The sequence below is a fragment of the Halichondria panicea genome, chromosome 14 (assembly GCF_963675165.1).
Source record: "Halichondria panicea chromosome 14, odHalPani1.1, whole genome shotgun sequence".
NCBI classification, from domain to species: domain Eukaryota; kingdom Metazoa; phylum Porifera; class Demospongiae; order Suberitida; family Halichondriidae; genus Halichondria; species Halichondria panicea.
The window spans coordinates 2274810-2293338 of record NC_087390.1 but is presented as its reverse complement, the minus strand read 5'-3'; the positions used below and the strand labels follow the sequence as shown (position 1 = coordinate 2293338).

General features: G+C 42.6%; 4 protein-coding genes, 1 long non-coding RNA gene and 1 other non-coding gene across 6 annotated transcripts; 3 read left to right on the top strand and 3 right to left on the bottom strand.

Moving 5' to 3' along the window:
- Nucleotides 1-8: 8 nt before the first annotated feature.
- On the bottom strand, nucleotides 9-4364 carry LOC135347521 (uncharacterized). Its single transcript, XM_064545548.1, has 14 exons — nucleotides 4175-4364; nucleotides 3753-4125; nucleotides 3547-3695; nucleotides 3341-3492; nucleotides 2874-3280; nucleotides 2447-2721; nucleotides 2289-2393; nucleotides 2107-2211; nucleotides 1630-1781; nucleotides 1451-1507; nucleotides 1229-1388; nucleotides 810-1055; nucleotides 458-709; nucleotides 9-296 (listed from the first exon to the last, which is right to left on the bottom strand). The coding sequence occupies exons 1-14, from the start codon at nucleotides 4274-4276 to the stop codon at nucleotides 159-161; spliced, it is 2673 nt and encodes an 890-aa protein (XP_064401618.1). The 5' UTR covers nucleotides 4277-4364; the 3' UTR covers nucleotides 9-158.
- Nucleotides 1115-1186, top strand: Trnae-cuc (transfer RNA glutamic acid (anticodon CUC)). The gene has a single exon. It is a non-coding gene; the product is annotated as a tRNA-Glu (tRNA).
- A 420-nt stretch (nucleotides 4365-4784) lies between the features above and the next one.
- Nucleotides 4785-5799, top strand: LOC135347561 (mucin-2-like). The gene is made up of 2 exons (XM_064545603.1): nucleotides 4785-4934; nucleotides 5053-5799. The coding sequence occupies exon 2, from the start codon at nucleotides 5062-5064 to the stop codon at nucleotides 5671-5673; it is 612 nt and encodes a 203-aa protein (XP_064401673.1). The 5' UTR covers nucleotides 4785-4934; nucleotides 5053-5061; the 3' UTR covers nucleotides 5674-5799.
- Nucleotides 5800-12839: 7040 nt separating this feature from the next.
- On the top strand, nucleotides 12840-14371 carry LOC135347504 (uncharacterized). Its single transcript, XR_010398402.1, has 3 exons — nucleotides 12840-12983; nucleotides 13081-13212; nucleotides 13421-14371. It is a non-coding gene; the product is annotated as an uncharacterized LOC135347504 (long non-coding RNA).
- A 428-nt stretch (nucleotides 14372-14799) lies between these two features.
- LOC135347503 (uncharacterized) lies at nucleotides 14800-15954 on the bottom strand. Its single transcript, XM_064545521.1, has one exon. It carries the CDS (start codon nucleotides 15845-15847, stop codon nucleotides 15044-15046), a length of 804 nt encoding a protein of 267 aa, XP_064401591.1. The 5' UTR covers nucleotides 15848-15954; the 3' UTR covers nucleotides 14800-15043.
- Nucleotides 15955-15973: 19 nt separating this feature from the next.
- LOC135347500 (corepressor interacting with RBPJ 1-like) lies at nucleotides 15974-18529 on the bottom strand. The gene is made up of 6 exons (XM_064545518.1): nucleotides 18366-18529; nucleotides 18205-18299; nucleotides 17654-17724; nucleotides 17282-17505; nucleotides 16790-17111; nucleotides 15974-16455 (listed from the first exon to the last, which is right to left on the bottom strand). Exons 1-6 carry the CDS (start codon nucleotides 18429-18431, stop codon nucleotides 16046-16048), a joined length of 1188 nt encoding a protein of 395 aa, XP_064401588.1. The 5' UTR covers nucleotides 18432-18529; the 3' UTR covers nucleotides 15974-16045.

The following is an 18529-nucleotide window of genomic DNA, read 5'->3' as shown; positions in this document are numbered from 1 at the left end:
AAATTAAAGACAGCTGTACATGTTCATTAAAAAAACTCAACAATTTATTGCACGACTAATTACAAAACAGATAAATAATACGTGTATATGTACGATCAGGAGTGCATGAAATTCATGTACTCCTGGTACAATACAAAGCATGATAATTATAGTGTTAGTTATACAGGTAATAAGTTCTCCATTTGCTGTAGTTCGTTTAACAGGTTGGCCACACCCCTAGCGTTGGCCTTGTCTGACCCCAACACTTCCAACGTCTGATGCACATACTTGCAACCGAACATCATCCACAAGATCACCTGTACACACAAACAGAGAAATAGTTTAAAAAATTAGCATTCTAGGCAAATATTAATTCTCACAAACATAACAGACATTGAATTGAATTGAGATTGAGATTTGAAACAAGACACAACTTCGAAAATTCTGAGTACATTACTGCACATTATTATAACCTCACTTCTTTAGACAGTTTCTCCTGACTCTTGGGTGATATTTCCTGTTGGACACAACTGTTGGTTTGGCTCAGTATGTGCTGAATGAGGACCACACAGGAGCGGTAGATCTCGTTACCGAGATGTTCCCCCTTGGGGATCAGACAGATGACGCCACTGGCCTTGACACGGGAGGGTTTGGTCTGGTGGAGGTCACACACAAGGCTCTTGACAAGGTTGGTGATCTTGAGCATGGACTCGAAGTGTTCACACACATCCTGTAGATGCAATTCATTCCACACAAATAAATACAGTGAACCCCCATTGCCAGTAACTATGCAGTATTGAGACTCCTCTATGATCGTCTTGACTACTCACCTGACGTTTAAACTTGCTCACGAATCCCTCAAACTGCCCAAGGGCGATTGTAACGTACGACAGAGAGACGTCCAGTATGTACTCGAGCAGTGTGGGCACCAAACAGTTTACAGGTGGGGAATTGTCGATGGATGCCCTGGGGCTGCATTGATCACAGCCAGGGCAGTTGTCAGTAGTTGTAGATAATTGGAAGTATGACTGTGAGTCCTTTATGAGCTGCATACACTCTCTCAATCTGTCCATAACCTGGTGGGATAGTCAAATTACAATTTAAATACAGCTGTGTAAAGAATGTAGACAAGTTGTCCCATGTGGTCTAGTGGTTAGGATCCGACGCTCTCACCGTCGTGGCCGGGGTTCGATTCCCCGCATGGGAGTACTTTCCTTTTTATTTTTTGTATTCCTTATAACAAACTCACTTGTTTTGTTCTGACACATTTCAGGGAGAGAAGGACTCCTTCTATTTTGCTAGCTTCCATCAGTGTGTACTTGACAAACACCTCCACCAAATGACATACATACCCTCTTGCTTTAAGCATCAATTGAGGGCACACGGGCAGACCAAGCTCTTGCCAAGACCTGCACAGATACACAAAACATAATAGGTGAAAATAGGAACAAGTATCTATAAACGAACTTACTGAGCATTGGAGAGAACAACAGGTCCCCACTGACGATGCTTGGAGTCAAATTCACTCCTGCAAGAGAGATTCAAACACATTGGTTGGTACGTACATTAACAAAAGTACACAGTACTGTTACGACTTACATAGTACTTACACCAACACGTATTGCTCTGTTAGCACTGGAGCACGCTCACCGTATATGTGACAAAGCTGTGTGTAGCTCCGAGTAGTGAATTCCCTCAGGCAGTTCAGAGGAACAACTGTCTTGTATCTGACTGCTCAGTTGAGTGAACTCGTTCAATACATCAATCTTCTTCTCCAAAGCCCTGTACAGTGGGAGGCATTCCTGCAATAAGGGGAAAATCAATCATAACATCCTTACACGTAGTACAGTCATGTACCACACACACACACACACACACACATGCTGTACAGGTCACAGCTCACACGGTGTTGTGGCTGGTACTAACCACCTCTAGGCAAAATAACCACATCTTCACACTAGACAAAGGACAAAGACTTAGGCCTATACGCACAGGCCTATACGCACAAAAAGAGGCAAATGACTGTTAATTTTGCGCATTGAATAATCAATTGAGGTTGAGGATTAAAAAATAGCCCACCACTTCGAAAATGCTGGGCACATCACTCAGACTGTATGCACAACTCACCCTCATTTCTTTGACACCGCCTGAGAACCATTGAGAGGCATCGTGAAGGAGCTGCACAGTGTTGGAGATGCCAGCCATTGTAGGAGGAACCTTTAAATGTAGCTCCTGTGGAAGCAAAAACATAAATTATTGATCACACTGGAATAATGACATAATAATTATGTTATCAAACGTTTTATTACCTCCAGTGCTCCTTTTGTCTGTTTCTTTTTACTTTCAACCATTTCAAGGAACTCAGGCACTGAAATTTTTCGACTGAGAGCTTGGATCTCCGCCCACTGTCGTGTCTGCAAATGAAAACAATTGTATATACTCTCCTTTGAGTATATTATTCGTGTACCTTAATATCCACAGTGTCCATCTGTTTACTCCGCCCCTTGTCCCCCGGACCTCCCACAGCTGTCTTCTTCATCCTCGTGCGTAGCCGACTCTGCATCTTCTGCAGCATGGCACGTGATTGGTCGACTCCTGTTCTGCTGGGGGTGTCGTTGAGGTCACAGTCATACATGGAGGGTATCTTGGGAGTGGGGGGTGGAGGGGGCGCTCGAGGAGTGTGTGGTAGGGGTGGTGGTGGTGGAGGGGGTGGGACCACAGGCACTAGAGGTGTACTCCTCTCTATTATAAGGAAGTAAAAGAACGTTTGAAGCAAGGTACTACTCAAGGGAACGTACCAGTACACAGACTTTATCTAGGTTGCTACATGTAGATTGTGCATGCCATACAGGTACAGAATAGCTACACGACATACACACAGTGTTATCACTCACGTGCTAGTCTTGGGCTCCTCCTGACGGTGATTAGTTCACAGGGGACTATCCTCAGATTAGGGCTATCTACACTGCGGCCGTAGTACTGGCTCAGAGACTGTCTACGAATTCTTGGTTTTTTCTTACGGGGGACAACAGCGGCCGGAGATCCGTCCAGAATTGTGTTGAGGCCATCGTTTGTAGACTGGAACTTTTGAGCGGTGAATTTGAACAGCGATGGGTTGACAACATTGCTCACTGTGGGCTCATCTTGTGGTGGTGACTTGACAGAGAGGTTGTGGGAGAATTGATTGGCCAGTAGAGTTGTGGGGGATTTGATTTGAGAGATTTTTACCGAGTGCGGAGAGGTTGTTTCCGTGATGGGAGGAAGCTTGTTTAACAGGAGGTCTGCCAGTCCTTCACTGGGCCTGTACACACACAACAGATGATGGTAATAATTATGCCAAGGAGGGTTGTTTATAAATTACTTCATTTGATATCCACCAAATGACATTCGTTTGGTACTTTTTCTGCTCTGTCTTGTCACACCTCTCCCACTAGCGGCAGCTCTCTGATTGGTCAGTTTAGGGACTTTGGACCCGGGAATAGATTGGGTGATATCACCAGGATGAGGTCTCTTCTGTTAGTGTGAATAAAGCAATACATTTAACACAGAGATTGAGAGCTATCGTACCTTTCCCTGCTGTGGTATAGGAGTGGTGGGGTCAGCCTCTACAGTCACAAAATCCACTGCTTGCTTCATCCACGACACTACACTGTCCCACACACTAGTGATAGAGGCGGGTGGAGTCTCGCCCTCTCCGATGTTACCATGGGAACCACCTAGTGTTGCGTGTTAAGAGTAAGTGCAATTAGACATGAGTAGAAAGATTTCATTACCTCTTGGATATTTTGGTGTCATGTGACGTTCCAATTGCTGCACACTGCTTGGCTTGAGTGTAGGCTCGGCACTGGGACCACCTTCATGAGGAGGGGGGAACAATTTGAGGTTGGTCTCTCTACCCGAAGACATTGTCTTTGGTGTGTCCGGTACCACATACTCCACTGTAGGCTTCACAATGGACGACTTCTCAAGTTTCGTGCATGAAGCAGACAGATCAACACTACTCTGATTCTCAATAGAAGGGGTAGAATCATTGTGGGCACATTGGCCACTAAGTTCAAACTGGAGACTTGTTTTGACCTCTGCAAGTTGGTTTAGTCGATGGCTGCTCTCCTTGAGAGGTACACCCTTCACCTCAGGGTATGGACTCTGTAGAGACGATAATCTTAACACTAAAATGTAAAAATGTATGGCCTACCATTTTAAATTTCGTGGCTCTCTTGTGCATCTTTCCCCTCTGTTCCACAGCAGCTTCATCCCCACATTCTCTAGATAGTGACTGCCTTCTGTTCCTTAACATTTTTACGAGAATCTTGAGAAGCTGCGTAAATTCTTTTTTTGCTGTACACTTTTTCAAAAATGTCTATTTAGTGCACACCCACAGCCAACCCTTGACCCTTAGTAAGAGTAAAAAGCTGCTGTTATTTTAACGATCTTTACCGGTTTTTTTACTAGCAGGTGCTTGTGGAGTTGGAGTGAGTGTCACCGTATACTTACTGCATAGCTATACTGCACTGTAAGATAAGGAGCAACTTCAATTAGCAGAAAGCATACAATCTGAGTAAATATACTGTTACTGTAACTATAATGTATATGAAGTATAGGCCTAATCATAATTAGTGGCCGACTCTGTGAACATATTAAAGGTTTGACTCCCTAGCCTATCCCGAAAGCCAAATACATGTACGTTGTTGGTACGTACATGTATTGGTTGATGGTTGTGTGCCACCACAGTTGAACTGATAGCAATCAGTTCACAGTATTTCAATACTACTGCCATGTGTACAGTACAGGTACATGTGTGCTGTGCATGTGCAATAGCAATGAATCTGCTTTATGACATCATGATAACTCCCCTAGCTAGCTAGGCCCTACTTGGAAGACATTTGGTGTTTGTAGCTCTAGCTAGCTGTCTGAAAGATTTTTAACTTAAGTTCTCTCTTTATATTGCAAGCTGTGTAAGCAACTAATAATTAAGCTAGCTGTAGGTTGTCTCTGCATGCATGCTATTCAATAAAAGATCTATGTACATGTATAACGTACAAATATAATATCACCCTCATTTCTTTGCTGCAGGTATTAATAATGAAGTCTCTAATGCTGTGGCTGACTCTGTTTGCACTGACCACCTCAGCTGCTACTTCCTCTATTAGTAGATCTATATCTCCTTCAGCCACTGTGGGTGCCAACAATGTCACTGCATCTCCGAGTTCGAGTATGGTTGCTAACAATACTTCCAACATGCCAATGACCCCCTCGATGAACATGATGACGGTGACCCCCTCGATGAACATGACCGTGACCCCCTCGATGAACATGATTGTGACCCCTTCGATAAACATGACAGTGATCCCCTCGATGAACAAGACAGTGATCCCCTCGATGAACACGACAGTGATCCCCTCGATGAACACGACAGTGATCCCCTCGATGAACATGACAGTGACCCCCTCGATCAGCATGACAGTGACTCCCTCGATCAGCATGTCAGTGGCCACTACATCGAACATGCCCAAGCCTACCTCCACTCCCACGTCTGCTCCTGCAGTCTCGAGGCCTAACGTTGGATTGGCTGTTGGTCTAACCTTCCTGTTTGTCTGCATTGTGGTGATTGTGGTCGGCATATCAGGATATTTGATCTACAGGCGGTGTGGAAAGTACAACTCATCGTATGAGTTACTGCCTGCACAACAATAGACTTTTAGTAGTGTAGGTAGCTAGCTACCTTAATTGTTGTTTTACCTAAATTTCAGTTTTAAAATGCTTTACTGTGATGTACTTATAAAAGTGATACTCCTCATGAAATGTCATCTGTTATTATAATATTGACAAAATGCATACAAAATCATGTGTGGAAATCACAAAAAATCGCGCATTTAAATAGTAATTATTCGTTTTGTCTATATAAAACTATTACTTTCAATTTCCCTAGCTGTTGTCTACTCTTCATGAAGCATCATCTGTTATTTATTGTAATGTTGACAAAACTGCATAATTGAATGAAACTGAAAAAATCACGTCAGTTTGTAGTGTTTATTCTGATAGTCTTCATAGCGCTTAGCATAGCTAAGAAAGTTTTGGACATTTTTACTTCCCATCAAGGAAACATAATCTATCTTTTGAGGGCCTAAACAGCTACTTTTACCTTAACTTGTTTAAGTCCACCCTATTGTTGCCAAAGATATAAATCTATAATAATTCATAGCTAAGCAAAATAATTATTAATACATTGACCTTATGACGTCACTTGCAATGAATAACATTAATAAACATTATGAATCTCATTAACACTACATTATCTATGTTGGCAATGAATGCCTGACCCAGGCCTTAACTACCCAGACAGTAATACACGTGTGGTGAAAAAGTAACAATACTCGTGTGAATGTGCATTGATTGTATACGTGGTTCAAAAGTAGTATTTGTTCAATAGTCTGTCTATATAATTGTCCAGTCTCTCGAATTGCCGACAATACGTAGCATTTCATCAAGAGTCTTGCAGCTCTTTCAATCGCATCGCATTCAAAACAATCAGTAATTACTTTCCTCATGGAATATATATCGTGCTCCTTCTTGACTATGTTGCCCTCTTTGGTATCTCGATGTCTCTCTCTCAAAAAAGCGTAGCCTTTCGGGTACTTGTGCTGGCCCACAGGGACGGCTAGGTCAAAGTCAATTAGGTGGCTTCTACCTTCTAGTGTAAATACAATATTGTTCAATCGTATATCTGCATGAATATACCCCAGCTCATGTACTTGCTTCAGGCAGGTAACAGCTCCAATGAAATCAGACAAATTGCTTGGGTGGTGGCTTCCCTCTATAAACGGCCGACTTAAAAGACAGAAGCAGTTGTCCAGCGACAGATATTCAATTTCGTGAACTAAATCGAGCGCTAATAGCAAATCCATATTATCGCGGCGTTGGCATATGTCTTGGGAATCGAAGAGTTTGTAGAGCATATTGTTGTATTTTAACACTCGGGGCTTAGACGGATCAACTACTTCAAACTGCTTATCGGAAATCGATTGATATACTCGGATTGGCTGTTCTGTATATATTGTTTCCGTGAGGAACAGTTGTACGCCAAAAAATAACGTGCATAAAAAGGGTATGCTCTGGGGCTTGCACTCAAAAATCTTTGTGCGCCACATTACGTCATCTACGGGTACAAAGCAGTGCAAGGCTATTGCCTTGGGAGTTCCGGAGATTCCCAGAACTACGGGCCAGGAAGGCATACCTGACTGCACACTGACGCAGTTTACCCCATACAGTACCGTTGTCATAGGAATGAATGACTCCCCTAAATAATGACTCCCGGTCACTCCTACCTAGGCACCAGTGACTCCCGGTCACTCACGCCTAGGAATAAATGACTCCCCCGGTCACTGACTCCTAGTCACGAATGACTCCCCCCTGGAAAAAATGACTCCCCCGAAATTTATATACGAACACTGATCCATAGAGCTAAAGAGACTTCAGGGGCTATACTAAGTACATGCATCCTCAAAACCTGTCACAGTGTGACTATACAATCAAGCTCAAGACTGTTATATCAGGACTGCATGCATGCATGCTATCTGTGAGAGACCTGTTTAATACATAGTATGACTATAATTACAGCTGTTCCTTATATACTGTAAACTGGTTCAGTCTAGCTATTAGTACCTATAGTACTTATACTACATTGTACACTCTGTTCACATTTTCACACGTCTCACGGTCACTGTAAAGCAAAACTTATAATACAACAAAATCCATCAAAATAACAAATAGATCTACAGTGCATGAAAAACAAACAAAACAACAGTGCAAATTAACAGTGTATAAACAAAAACAGCTAGTGGAAGATAACGAAATGCTAAAAAAATTCTATCTAGATCTACAAGTAGGACAAAACCAATCTCCAAGTGGAGATACTTTAATACGAACACATTTATAATGATACCACACATTACACGTATCGCACTGGACCATTTCATCATAACAGTCAGGACGGAGACAAGGGCAGTATATCGTAATTACTATGCTGGAAAATCTTTCTGGTCTCTTGCGGCTACTAATATCTTTTGACTTTGGAAATCTTCTGAGTTTCTCATTTTCAAAGCAACGCACAAGATGTGGCCTCATTTTGTCTTCATTTAGGGTGATGGTATCCAGATTGTCTCCTTGCAATGCGTGGTATGCAGCGGCAATTGCAAACAAACCACAGTTGTTACTGCCACTGCTCTGCTGTTGAATGGAGGCCACAGATAGTAACAGCCCATTGTGCGCTATTAAAGGCTTATACATCTGTGCAATTTGCAGCTCAGCACTTGGCTCCAGGTCTTTCCCATATATTGGAAGCAGCTATCAAAGAGGAAAAGTTCCCCCTTGATGAGTGCTGTCGCAATCCAGTGATGCCTCTCTGTTACAAAGAATATCTGCACGGCTGTATAGGATATATATATGATATAATTATAATTATATTGTAATTATACGGCCAAGGATGAGGATGAGGTATAATTATACCAATACTATAATAATACTACTATTAATTTAAGTAGAAATTATACCTGTGGCTTCACTACTAGTGACTGCAGGAAAAGACATCTTCTGAACCAGAAGAGTAGAATAGCAGCCTTCAATATTTGGAAATTGCATTCTCATCAGTTTGTGCGCAGCATACATATGACGGTCAGAAAGCATCCCGCTCTCAGCAAGAACTACATCCTTGTCTCCCGTCCTCAGGTCCAAATCCTTCACCCAGTAGCTTGAATTCTGTCGAATGTGCACACAATAATTATAATGAACGGTTTATAGTGTGCATGCACATAATTATTAATAATAATTGCAATTAACGATAGCTCCTGTTAACAAGTATATAACTATATTATACCTTTCTTGTTACAGACTGAGTAGTCCTTTGCTTCTTCAAAGGTGGCTCCATAGAGGATGCAGTCTTAACCTGAGAGAAGGGGGCGTCTCGCTTGCGAGAGGAGTGAGCATCTGGCTTGTGAGAGGAGGGGACGTCTGGCTTGTGAGAGGAGGGAGCGGCTGGCTTGTGAGAGGAGGGGACGTCTGGCTTGTGAGAGGAGGGAGCGGCTGGCTTGTGAGAGGAGGGGGCGTCTGGCTTGTGAGAGGAGGGAGCGGCTGGCTTGTGAGAGGAGTGAGCATCTGGCTTGTGAGAGGAGGGGACGTCTGGCTTGTGAGAGGAGGGAGCGGCTGGCTTGTGAGAGGAGGGGACGTCTGGCTTGTGAGAGGAGGGAGCGGCTGGCTTGTGAGAGAAGGGAGCGTCTGGCTTGTGAGAGGAGGGAGCGGCTGGCTTGTGAGAGGAGGGGGCGTCTGGCTTGTGAGAAGAGGGAAAATCACAATTTTTTTCCCACAGCTTCTAAAAATGGAGTGCATAATTATAAAGAAACATTAAATCAATATCGTAAAGAGAAATGTAATGTAATTATAATTAGCTTCAAAATCTAGATACACATGCATTATACCTTGCTTGGGTCTTTCACAGGAGTACTCGTCAAAGAAGGGTTAAACTGATCGAGAGATTCATCGTGATGGTTGTCTGATAATTCGGAAGGATCCGAGAGAGAACTATGTTGATCCAAGAGAGGTTTTTCGGAGTCTGAGCCATGGGAATGCTTTAACCGCTGTTGGTTAACAGCCTTTTTTAAGGTCTTTCCAGTCTTAGGGTTGGCAATCTTAAAGACTCCCTTGTCCAAGCACTCCACCACCGTATATGGGCCTAACCACCGAGGCTTCAGCTTGTCTCCCTTCTTACATTCCCTAGCTGGCTGAATTCCTCAGCCAGACCAAACTCCCAGTCTTAAACACCTAGAAAAATGACATGGCTATGACATTAAACGAGTAATGAAAATAGCCATGGTACGCTCATACAATGATATAGCCTGCTCACCCTCTTGTCTGCATGCTTCCGATCATAGTACATCTTGTCCTTTTCTTGGGCATTGTCAATGTTCTTCTTGGCTTTGCTGTGGATATCATCCTTTAACTTTGTAACAGCTCGAGCATGGGTCATAATGGCACTAATGTCCCAGCTCTGCTCAAGTTCACCCTCGCTGCCTAACTCCAGTTGAATAGGGAGTACAGGTTTCCTGCATGTGGAATGTTATAATAATAATGCATGCATGCCAGATTATCATGTAATTATTATAATAATGAACAACTCACCGACAGAACATCAACTCGAAAGGTGAATACTTTGTTGCCTTTTGCTTACTCGTCCTATAAGCAAAGAGAATAGCGGGCAAGTGGTAGTCCCAGTCGGTCTGTGAGTCATTCACATATTTGAGTAGTGCTGTTTGAAGTGTTTGATTGAAACGTTCAGTTAGCCCGTTGGTTTGTGGGTGGTAAGCTGAAGTGACCCTGTGCTCTGTTCCAGTGAATCGAAAAAGCTCTGTGTTGACCTGATTAACAAACTCACGGCCTTGGTCCGATATCAGCACCTCACAAAACCCAAACCTGCGTGCATGTATAACCATAATCATTAAATACGTGTTATTATAATTATGTGTAGAGATGCATGTGATTACAATTTCACACACATGCATAGCTTACCGACAAAACAAGTTGTACAGGAACATTGCCACTCCAAATGCAGTTTTGTCAGGGAGTGGGGCTGCTTCAGCCCATTTGCTAAAATAATCGACCAATGTTACCACATATTTGCTGCCATTGGGTGTAATCGGCAAAGGTCCTATAAAGTCTATGCCAACCTATAAAGTGAATTACATAATTATAATTAATATATGATTGTGCTCAAAACAAATAATTATTATGCAATGCCATAAAAATTATAGTATATACATACCTGATGCCAGACTTTGGGTTGTACAGATATCGGATGGAGTTTGGCATTTGTCTTTACAAATGCTGGGTTCATTCTCTGGCACTGGCTACAGTTCTTTACATACTCTCGGATCTCCTCCACCATCGACTTCCATGCAGTAGAATCTAGAACATATCTTGTCTATAGTTCTATCTCTTCCAAAGTGGCCACCAGCTGTTCCTGCATGCATGCATCAATTGGTATAATAGATTACAAGCATACATACATGCTCTATTACCTACTATTATCATTTTACCAAAGCCATAATAATTATTATACCTGCATGGCAATCTTCGAGGATTCTTGATTTCTCCTCATCGCTGCGCACACATATCCTCCAGTCAGCTGCGCTTTGGTGTGCTTCTTGTAATAGAGGCTACCATTTTCAAACTTAAAGTTCTGCCTGCATTTTCTTCTAAAGTTTTCCTTCTCTGTTTTGCTGTTAATAGTAGGAGGGTATTCTCCTTTTCGTAAATAGTTTTCAATCTCTTGTAAATTCTCCATTTCTTGCTGCCTTCTTCAAATGACATGACTGTGAACGATCACTGGTTTTATACTATAGATCTAGCTGTCACTTGCTGTCAACTACAGGATAGAACAATTAACCTTGCAACTTTGCTCTTCACACATGTATAGGTCTACATTCCAGCTGTCACTTGCTGTCTACTACAGGATGAACACTTGCTTCATTGCTACCTTGCATGCTACTACTAACCTTGCTCTTCATCCTGCATGGCTCTTCATTCTCTACTATATGTCTATGAGGAGTGCATGAATGTACTCTTGCTATTATATACTTACATTGATGGCAACATTGGCGGGAACAAACATGTGCATAGGGAGTCATTTATTCCTGGGGGAGTCACCCACACCTTAGGCAGGAATGACCGGGGAGTCATTCATTCCTCTGACACCGTTTCAACTTCAGAAAGCAAGTAATCATCTACTTTCAGATCCGAGCACACCAGCGGAGTAAATTTAGGCAATGAAACAAGTGTAAAGTCCGTCCTTTCTATGGTACTCTTTTCGTGAACTCGTCTAATGCGACTTGGGAACTGGTGGTATGTCGCCCCCTTGTTACGATCCCTGCATTGTGGTGATTGTGGTCGGTATATCAGCTACATACAAGCAGTGGGGAAAGTACTGTCATGAAAATTTTGGTCCGCCGATAATTTCAGTCCCCCGGACCAATTTTAGCTGATAATGTTGGTCCGCCCTCGAAAAAAGTAGTCCTGGTTGCTGCGCAACTTGCACAGCTTTTGATGCAGCTGAAAAGTTTGTTCCAGTTATTCTTATGGAGCTTGAGCTACACACAGGGGAGGAAGAGCTGATAGAAGAGGTATTCCACTATGTCACCACCAAGGAGTACCCTGATGACTGTAAAGAGGGAAGAAAAAGGGTCATCAGAAGAAAGGCCAAGCAGTTTGTAGTGAACAATGGTGACTTCATGTACAAACACAAGAGAAAGGACAGAGTGAGTTGGTGTATCTGTAATGTAGTTGAAATTACAATCATTACAGGAGTGGCCATCTCTAGGTATATATAACGCGTCATCTATGTTCGATTCTTCTGGTATTATAGCTCCTATATAATTATTGCCTTCTCGATATTTTAGGATGATGTGTTGATCCGATACATTATCAACCGAAGAGAGAGAAAGAAAATACTGTTCGCTTGCCATGTTGATGAAACATCTGGACATATGGGGGTGACTCGCACACTTGCCCGAATTAAGGAGCGTTACATGTGGCATGGCATGGTAAAGGATGTGAAAGAAATGGTTAGTAGATTTGCTCATCTGTCCTTGTATTTTAGTGCACATAATAGTCAATATCTATAATTATTGGGATGTCAACTTGGTTCTGTATTATTGTTACACCTACATGTATACAAAGTTATCAAACAGGAACACCTTCCCTCAATATTTATGTGTCTACTTTATAGGTGTCTACTTGTGACATTTGCCAGCGAGTTAATCGAAAGCTAACTACTGGCAGGCCCGAACTTCACCCCATCCGTGTGCATGCTAGGAATTGATTTTGTTGGTCCTCTCTCTCCAACTGCTAACGATGGTTCCCGCTACATCTTAACCATGAGCGATTACTTTACCAAGTGGGTAGAAGCTATTCCTACACCTGACAAGAGTGCATCATCAGTAGCAACATCATTTTTCAAGGTAAAAATTATGTATGAATGTGCCACACACATACACAATGCACCCACTGCATGCACGCACGGGCAATAAATAATGATCACACACTTTTCCTTCTTAGGTATTTATGAGAATGGGTCTGCCTCGGGTAATTCTCTCAGATCAAGGACGTGAATTCAACAATGATTTAGACACTAGTCTCTGTTCTCTCCTAGGGATCCAGCGTCGCCTTACAACTCCTTACCACCCTCAGGTATGCACTACAGTTTTAAAACTATAATTATATCACACTTGTACTCAGAGGATATGCACCCATAATTATATTCTCCGCTATACCGTGGTTATATACCCCTTGGCTATGCCTCAAAGTAATCATGGCATAGCGGAGGATACATAGGTGCATATCCTCCTGATATATCCTATATTTAAAATGTATTTTCAACTATAATATTATTTTATAGACTAACGGCTTGGACGAGCGTTTCAATCAGACGTTGCAAAACATGCTAGAAGACTGAAGTAGCTACCTGGACACATGTGTTTTCGCATACAATACCTCTCGTCATAATTTATGTTCAATCGTCAAGCTACTCTTCCCATTGATGTAGAAGTCTCAAGCATTTCTCCTGACCAAGCTGCTCGCGAGTATCAGCAGCAAATGCCCAATCTAGATGTTACACGTACTCGTGAACACAATCATGTACGACTGAGCCAAGCAAAAACCTATATTCTTGCCGCCCAAAAGAAACAGAAGGAACTGTATGATAAGAAACATGCACAGCCTAAGAGATATATGGTTGGTCAATTAGTCCTGAAACTAAATCATACTCGCAAAAAGACAAAAGGTGGGAAGCTGAAGAAGAGGTACACTGGCCCTTACAAAATCATCTCTGTTAAACCACGAGGTGCATATGAGATAAGCGATGGATCAAAGAGACAGTACTAGTGTCAGGACCCCATCTCAAGCCATACAACGATCCACCTACTTGCGATTCTGGATCAATGGACTCTGCTCACTCTCCTCCTGAGGACTCTGCTCACATAACCTCTGCTCACCTGGAATCCCCTCTTGAAGACTCCGCTCACACAACCTCCGCTCACCTGGAATGCCAGAGATGGCGACTATGGAAAACTGGGTGGAATGCAGCACATGCAAGGAGTGGTATCATTACGACACCTGTGTGAACGTTCCTGCCGCTTTTCTCAAAAAATCAGCTGTTTGGCACTGTATGCAGTGCAGTGCTAAACCAGTCTAAGACGTAACTGTTAACCGTCCATAAACTATGAACCATGCACCCGTACCGTCTGTATCTATTCCCGGACAGAACTTCGACATTATAATTATACGTAGTAGTAGTAACATAATTTTATCAAGCTGTAAAACTGTCAATCGTTAATAGATCTTTCTTTTGAAACACTTGAGTCTTAAGAATGTGGAGGCCTCAAGGTTCACATGCTGCAGCTCTATCTAGTACACCTGGCTGACAAGCTAGACTGCTATAGTTCCTGAATATTATGTGACTGCATCCCTGTACATGGGTATGTGCGTATCTGTATGTCGTAATATAATGTGGAGAGGACCCTAGGTTGCCCTACATACGCTCCTGGTCCAGAGACGTCTTTTTGTCTAGGCGGACTGATTATTTCAGGGGGGACCAATTTTTTCTGAAAATTTCAGTCCCCGGACCAAAATTTTCATTGAAAAAATTGATACCCGGACCAGTTATTTCAGGACCATTTTTCCAGTGACAGTACAACTGAGTTACTGCCGGCACAAAACTAGACTTATAGGACTTATAGTAGTGTAGGTAGCTACTTTGTTGTTTGCCATTAACAGTGATGTACTTATAAAGTGATACTTCTCATGAAACGTTATCTGTTATTATAACCTTGACAAACTATACAAAAATCGTATTGAAACCTCACAAAAATCTACTGTATATCTGACAATTCGTAATAACAAGGATTCCTTGTTATAATTTTCACTTTGAAATTCCCTGCTCTCTATATACTCCTCGTGAAACGTCATCTTTATGTTATTATTAATTTGTAATGTTGACAAAGTTGAATGAAAATTGCAAAAATCACGTCAATTTGTAGTGTTTATCCTGATAGTCTTCATATCTCAGTTTGAGTTTTGCAGCAGCCCATGTGCCTATTAAGGGTCCAGCCCAGAACACTATGACGTGCGTAGCATAATCCAAGGGTGAAAGAGTGTGCCAATAAACGGTAAAAGCCAGAGCCACCATCGGATTCATGAAGGCTCCCGTGTAGTCAGCAGCCCAATAGACAAGGCCTAGTACAACGAAAGTGTCGCACACAACAAAGAGTAGAGATTTGCTTTGATTCAAAATAGAGGGTAGAAACATCAGAAACGACGGGACCAGTTCGTATATAACACCGTAGAGTAGTGTGGTTGTCAGGAAATAGCTTGGCTTGGCCTCCATGAATATAGAATGATCGGTAGATACAGTCACTCCCAACAAAGTCCAGTAGTAGTGACAAAATAATAGTGTTACGGGTACGGCAACTAGAGCAGTCAATAGCGATACACACAGCCTTCTGATGTTGTTCCTTCTTGATCGATCCCCTGTCCAGTAGAGATACAGAGCAGTACAAAGACTGACCGAGGCACCTTGCGGTATGTAAGAGTACGCCACTAGTCTGATAAATAGAGCGATGTTCCCAGCCAACCATGAGCTGTTGCCGATGAGAGTAGTTTCCAGGGACCACCACAGCCATATACAACAACACAGGAACTCATTTAGCATGTCAAAATGTTTTGAAAGTCGTCTCTTTAGAAGTCTTTGTGCTCCCAGTAGTAGTAGAAATGCTACTAGTTGAGAGAAGATGCTCCATACAGGGAAAAAAGTGTAGAAGGGAGCCATGGTGGAGTAGCTGGTGATAGATTGGGCCCCGAGAATGTGAGATCCCGACTAGACATATTATCGTGATGTTGGTGGCTTCAAATAATTAATGTTTTCAATATTACTTGTAGTTGTATGGTCTACAGATTTTCGTTTTATTAGAATAACCATAATATCAATCATGTATATAAATGTACATGTATAGAGTTACTCTTATCATCAATGTCTTCTATGCTTATGTCTAGATTGATTCTTGTGATGAGTTCTATCAGGTGAGGTACGCTCTACGGATCGACTCCTTTCTCTTTTGGCCTTACGTCTTTCTGGTGATCTACTTCTCGAGGTGGTACTATCAATTGATCGACTCCTGTTTCTCCTGGCTTTAGACCTCTTACGTTTTTCTGGTGATCTACTTCTCTCGGCCTTAGACCTCTTACGTTTTTCTGGTGATTTACTTCTCTTGGCCTTAGATCTCTTACGTTTTTCTGGTGATCTACTTCTTGAAGTACTGTCGATTGATTGACTCCTGTTTCTCATGGTTTTAGACCTCTTACGTTTTTCTGGTGATCTACTTCTCTCGGCCTTAGATCTCTTGCGTTTTTCTGGTGATCTACTTCTCGAGGTACTGTCTGCGAACACAGAAAATTAATGATTGCTGTAACCAGGAGTGCACTACAGTGGAACCCCTCTATAACGGACACCTTTGGGGAACAATGTTTTGGCCTTTATACGGAGGTGGCCTTTGTTGAGGGGTTGTTTTGTACCCAAATTGTTCATTTGGGACCTGGGTGCCTGGCCGTTATATAGCAACCGGCCTTTATTCGGAGGTGGTTGTTAACAGAGGTTACACTGTATTCATGCATTCCTGCTGTAACTCATTATAATTATGCTACAACTACATGTATGGGTGACTATATACACAGGATATTGCTGCACTTCAGTACTCTATATAGTGTTTTCTACCTCTTCTGTGCTTTCGATCTTTCCCCTTACTCCGGCTCTTCTTCTTTTTCTTTACTTCCTCCTCAGAGTCTGAGCCACTGTTCATTTTCGCCAATTTTCGAAGAATCTTCTTTCGTTCTTTTTTAGAGAATCCAGCAAAGAGGTCATCTAGATCACTCCCATCTTCGTCTGAGACCAAGAGTTGCTGATTAGGGTCCTGGCTATTGTTTTGTTTCTCCAGTACACGCTGGTTAAATACGAGCCCATCGTCCATGGGGGCAGAGGGTTGGTCTCCTTTGGTCGGGTCTTCACTGTCAGGCTTTACCATTCCAAATAGGGGACACTGTACGAGAAGAAAGGGTACAGTAAAATAGTGTTGTGCGTTATAAGCAGTGTAACAGCAGCTACATAAGGCTAGTTGTAAGTTAGTACTTGTAGCCTAAGTCATAATCCATCACAAGGGCTACTTTATGCACATAAATGTAGTACATGTAGTTCAATTAAGCCACTTACAATTTTGTCTGTGTTGACGTGTCCCCACTTGCCACACTTAACACACTTCGTGTTACGGACCTCCACTCCAAACGGTTGGTCTACGAGCTCCGACACATCTTTTGCAGTGTCTTCGCGGGGGGCCTTCCGACCCGGCACCTGCCAATCAAATTTCCCCTCCTCCTCCTCCACCGCCTTGGCAGGTTGATCAGCGTCTGCCACTAAGGTCAGTCGTTCTTGATCTCCTGTGTAACGTATGAGATGGTGAATACAGGATACACGGTACATACAATTGGTTTTGGAAGCTCTGTACTGCCCGCAAAATTAAACCAACTTTATAAACGGTTATAATTTTAGGTACAATCAATAGAATCGACACTAAAATACACTTACCTTGTTCCTTGTCGTAACCAGGGGGAGGGTCGTACATGAAGCTGAGAGGATGAGCCTTACCAAGCTGCTCCCTAGAGTGGGTGGGGAACAAATTGTATAAAGATAAAGGGCACGTGGCCAAAGGATACAGTCTATATGTACCGTACTTTTTCTAAATAAGGTGCCGCTTTTTCATAATTACATTTTCGAGACTAGTGTATAGTTGGGCGTGGCTCGACTGTCCCTGACGGGAGGTCAGGTTGCAAGCTTATCTGGACTAAAGTGTAACCAAGCACGTGAAAAATGCTGCAATCTGATAGAGCGCCACTATAGTGGTGCAGAACAAATCTCAGATAGGCTTCCCGCTTGCAACCCAACCTCCCGTCAGGGACGGTCAAGCCACGCCCGACTAACTAGTGTATGTAAAACAAGAAATAGGCAATGAATTTATATGGTGCTGTATGGGAGTAATCTCTAGGTGGCGCCTTATTAGAAGGCTTCTTTTAGAAGAAGTACGGTAATGTTGTAATAATTGAAGAGGCATCTCCACATTGTACAAAGTGATTTTGTACTTGTTCTGATAGATCTCCTGTTCTTTGATATATTGCTGCCGCAGGTCATCTTGTTTCTTCTGCTCCTGTATATCTCTCTGTTCAGCCTCCCACACCTGTACAGGGCCAGGGGAGAGGGGGAGTCAATGAGGAGATGTTCATGTGGGAGACCACTATCTTACCTTCTTAATGTTCTGAAAACTTGCAGGATGAAAGTACTTGTTGTGCATAAACTTTTCAAACGCCATAGTGCCTCTGAAGACTTGGGATACTTGTAGCTAGCTTGTGTGAAATCTGTCGTTTAACGTTGAAAAGGCAGAGTATTCCAAATAGTGCACATCTTGGA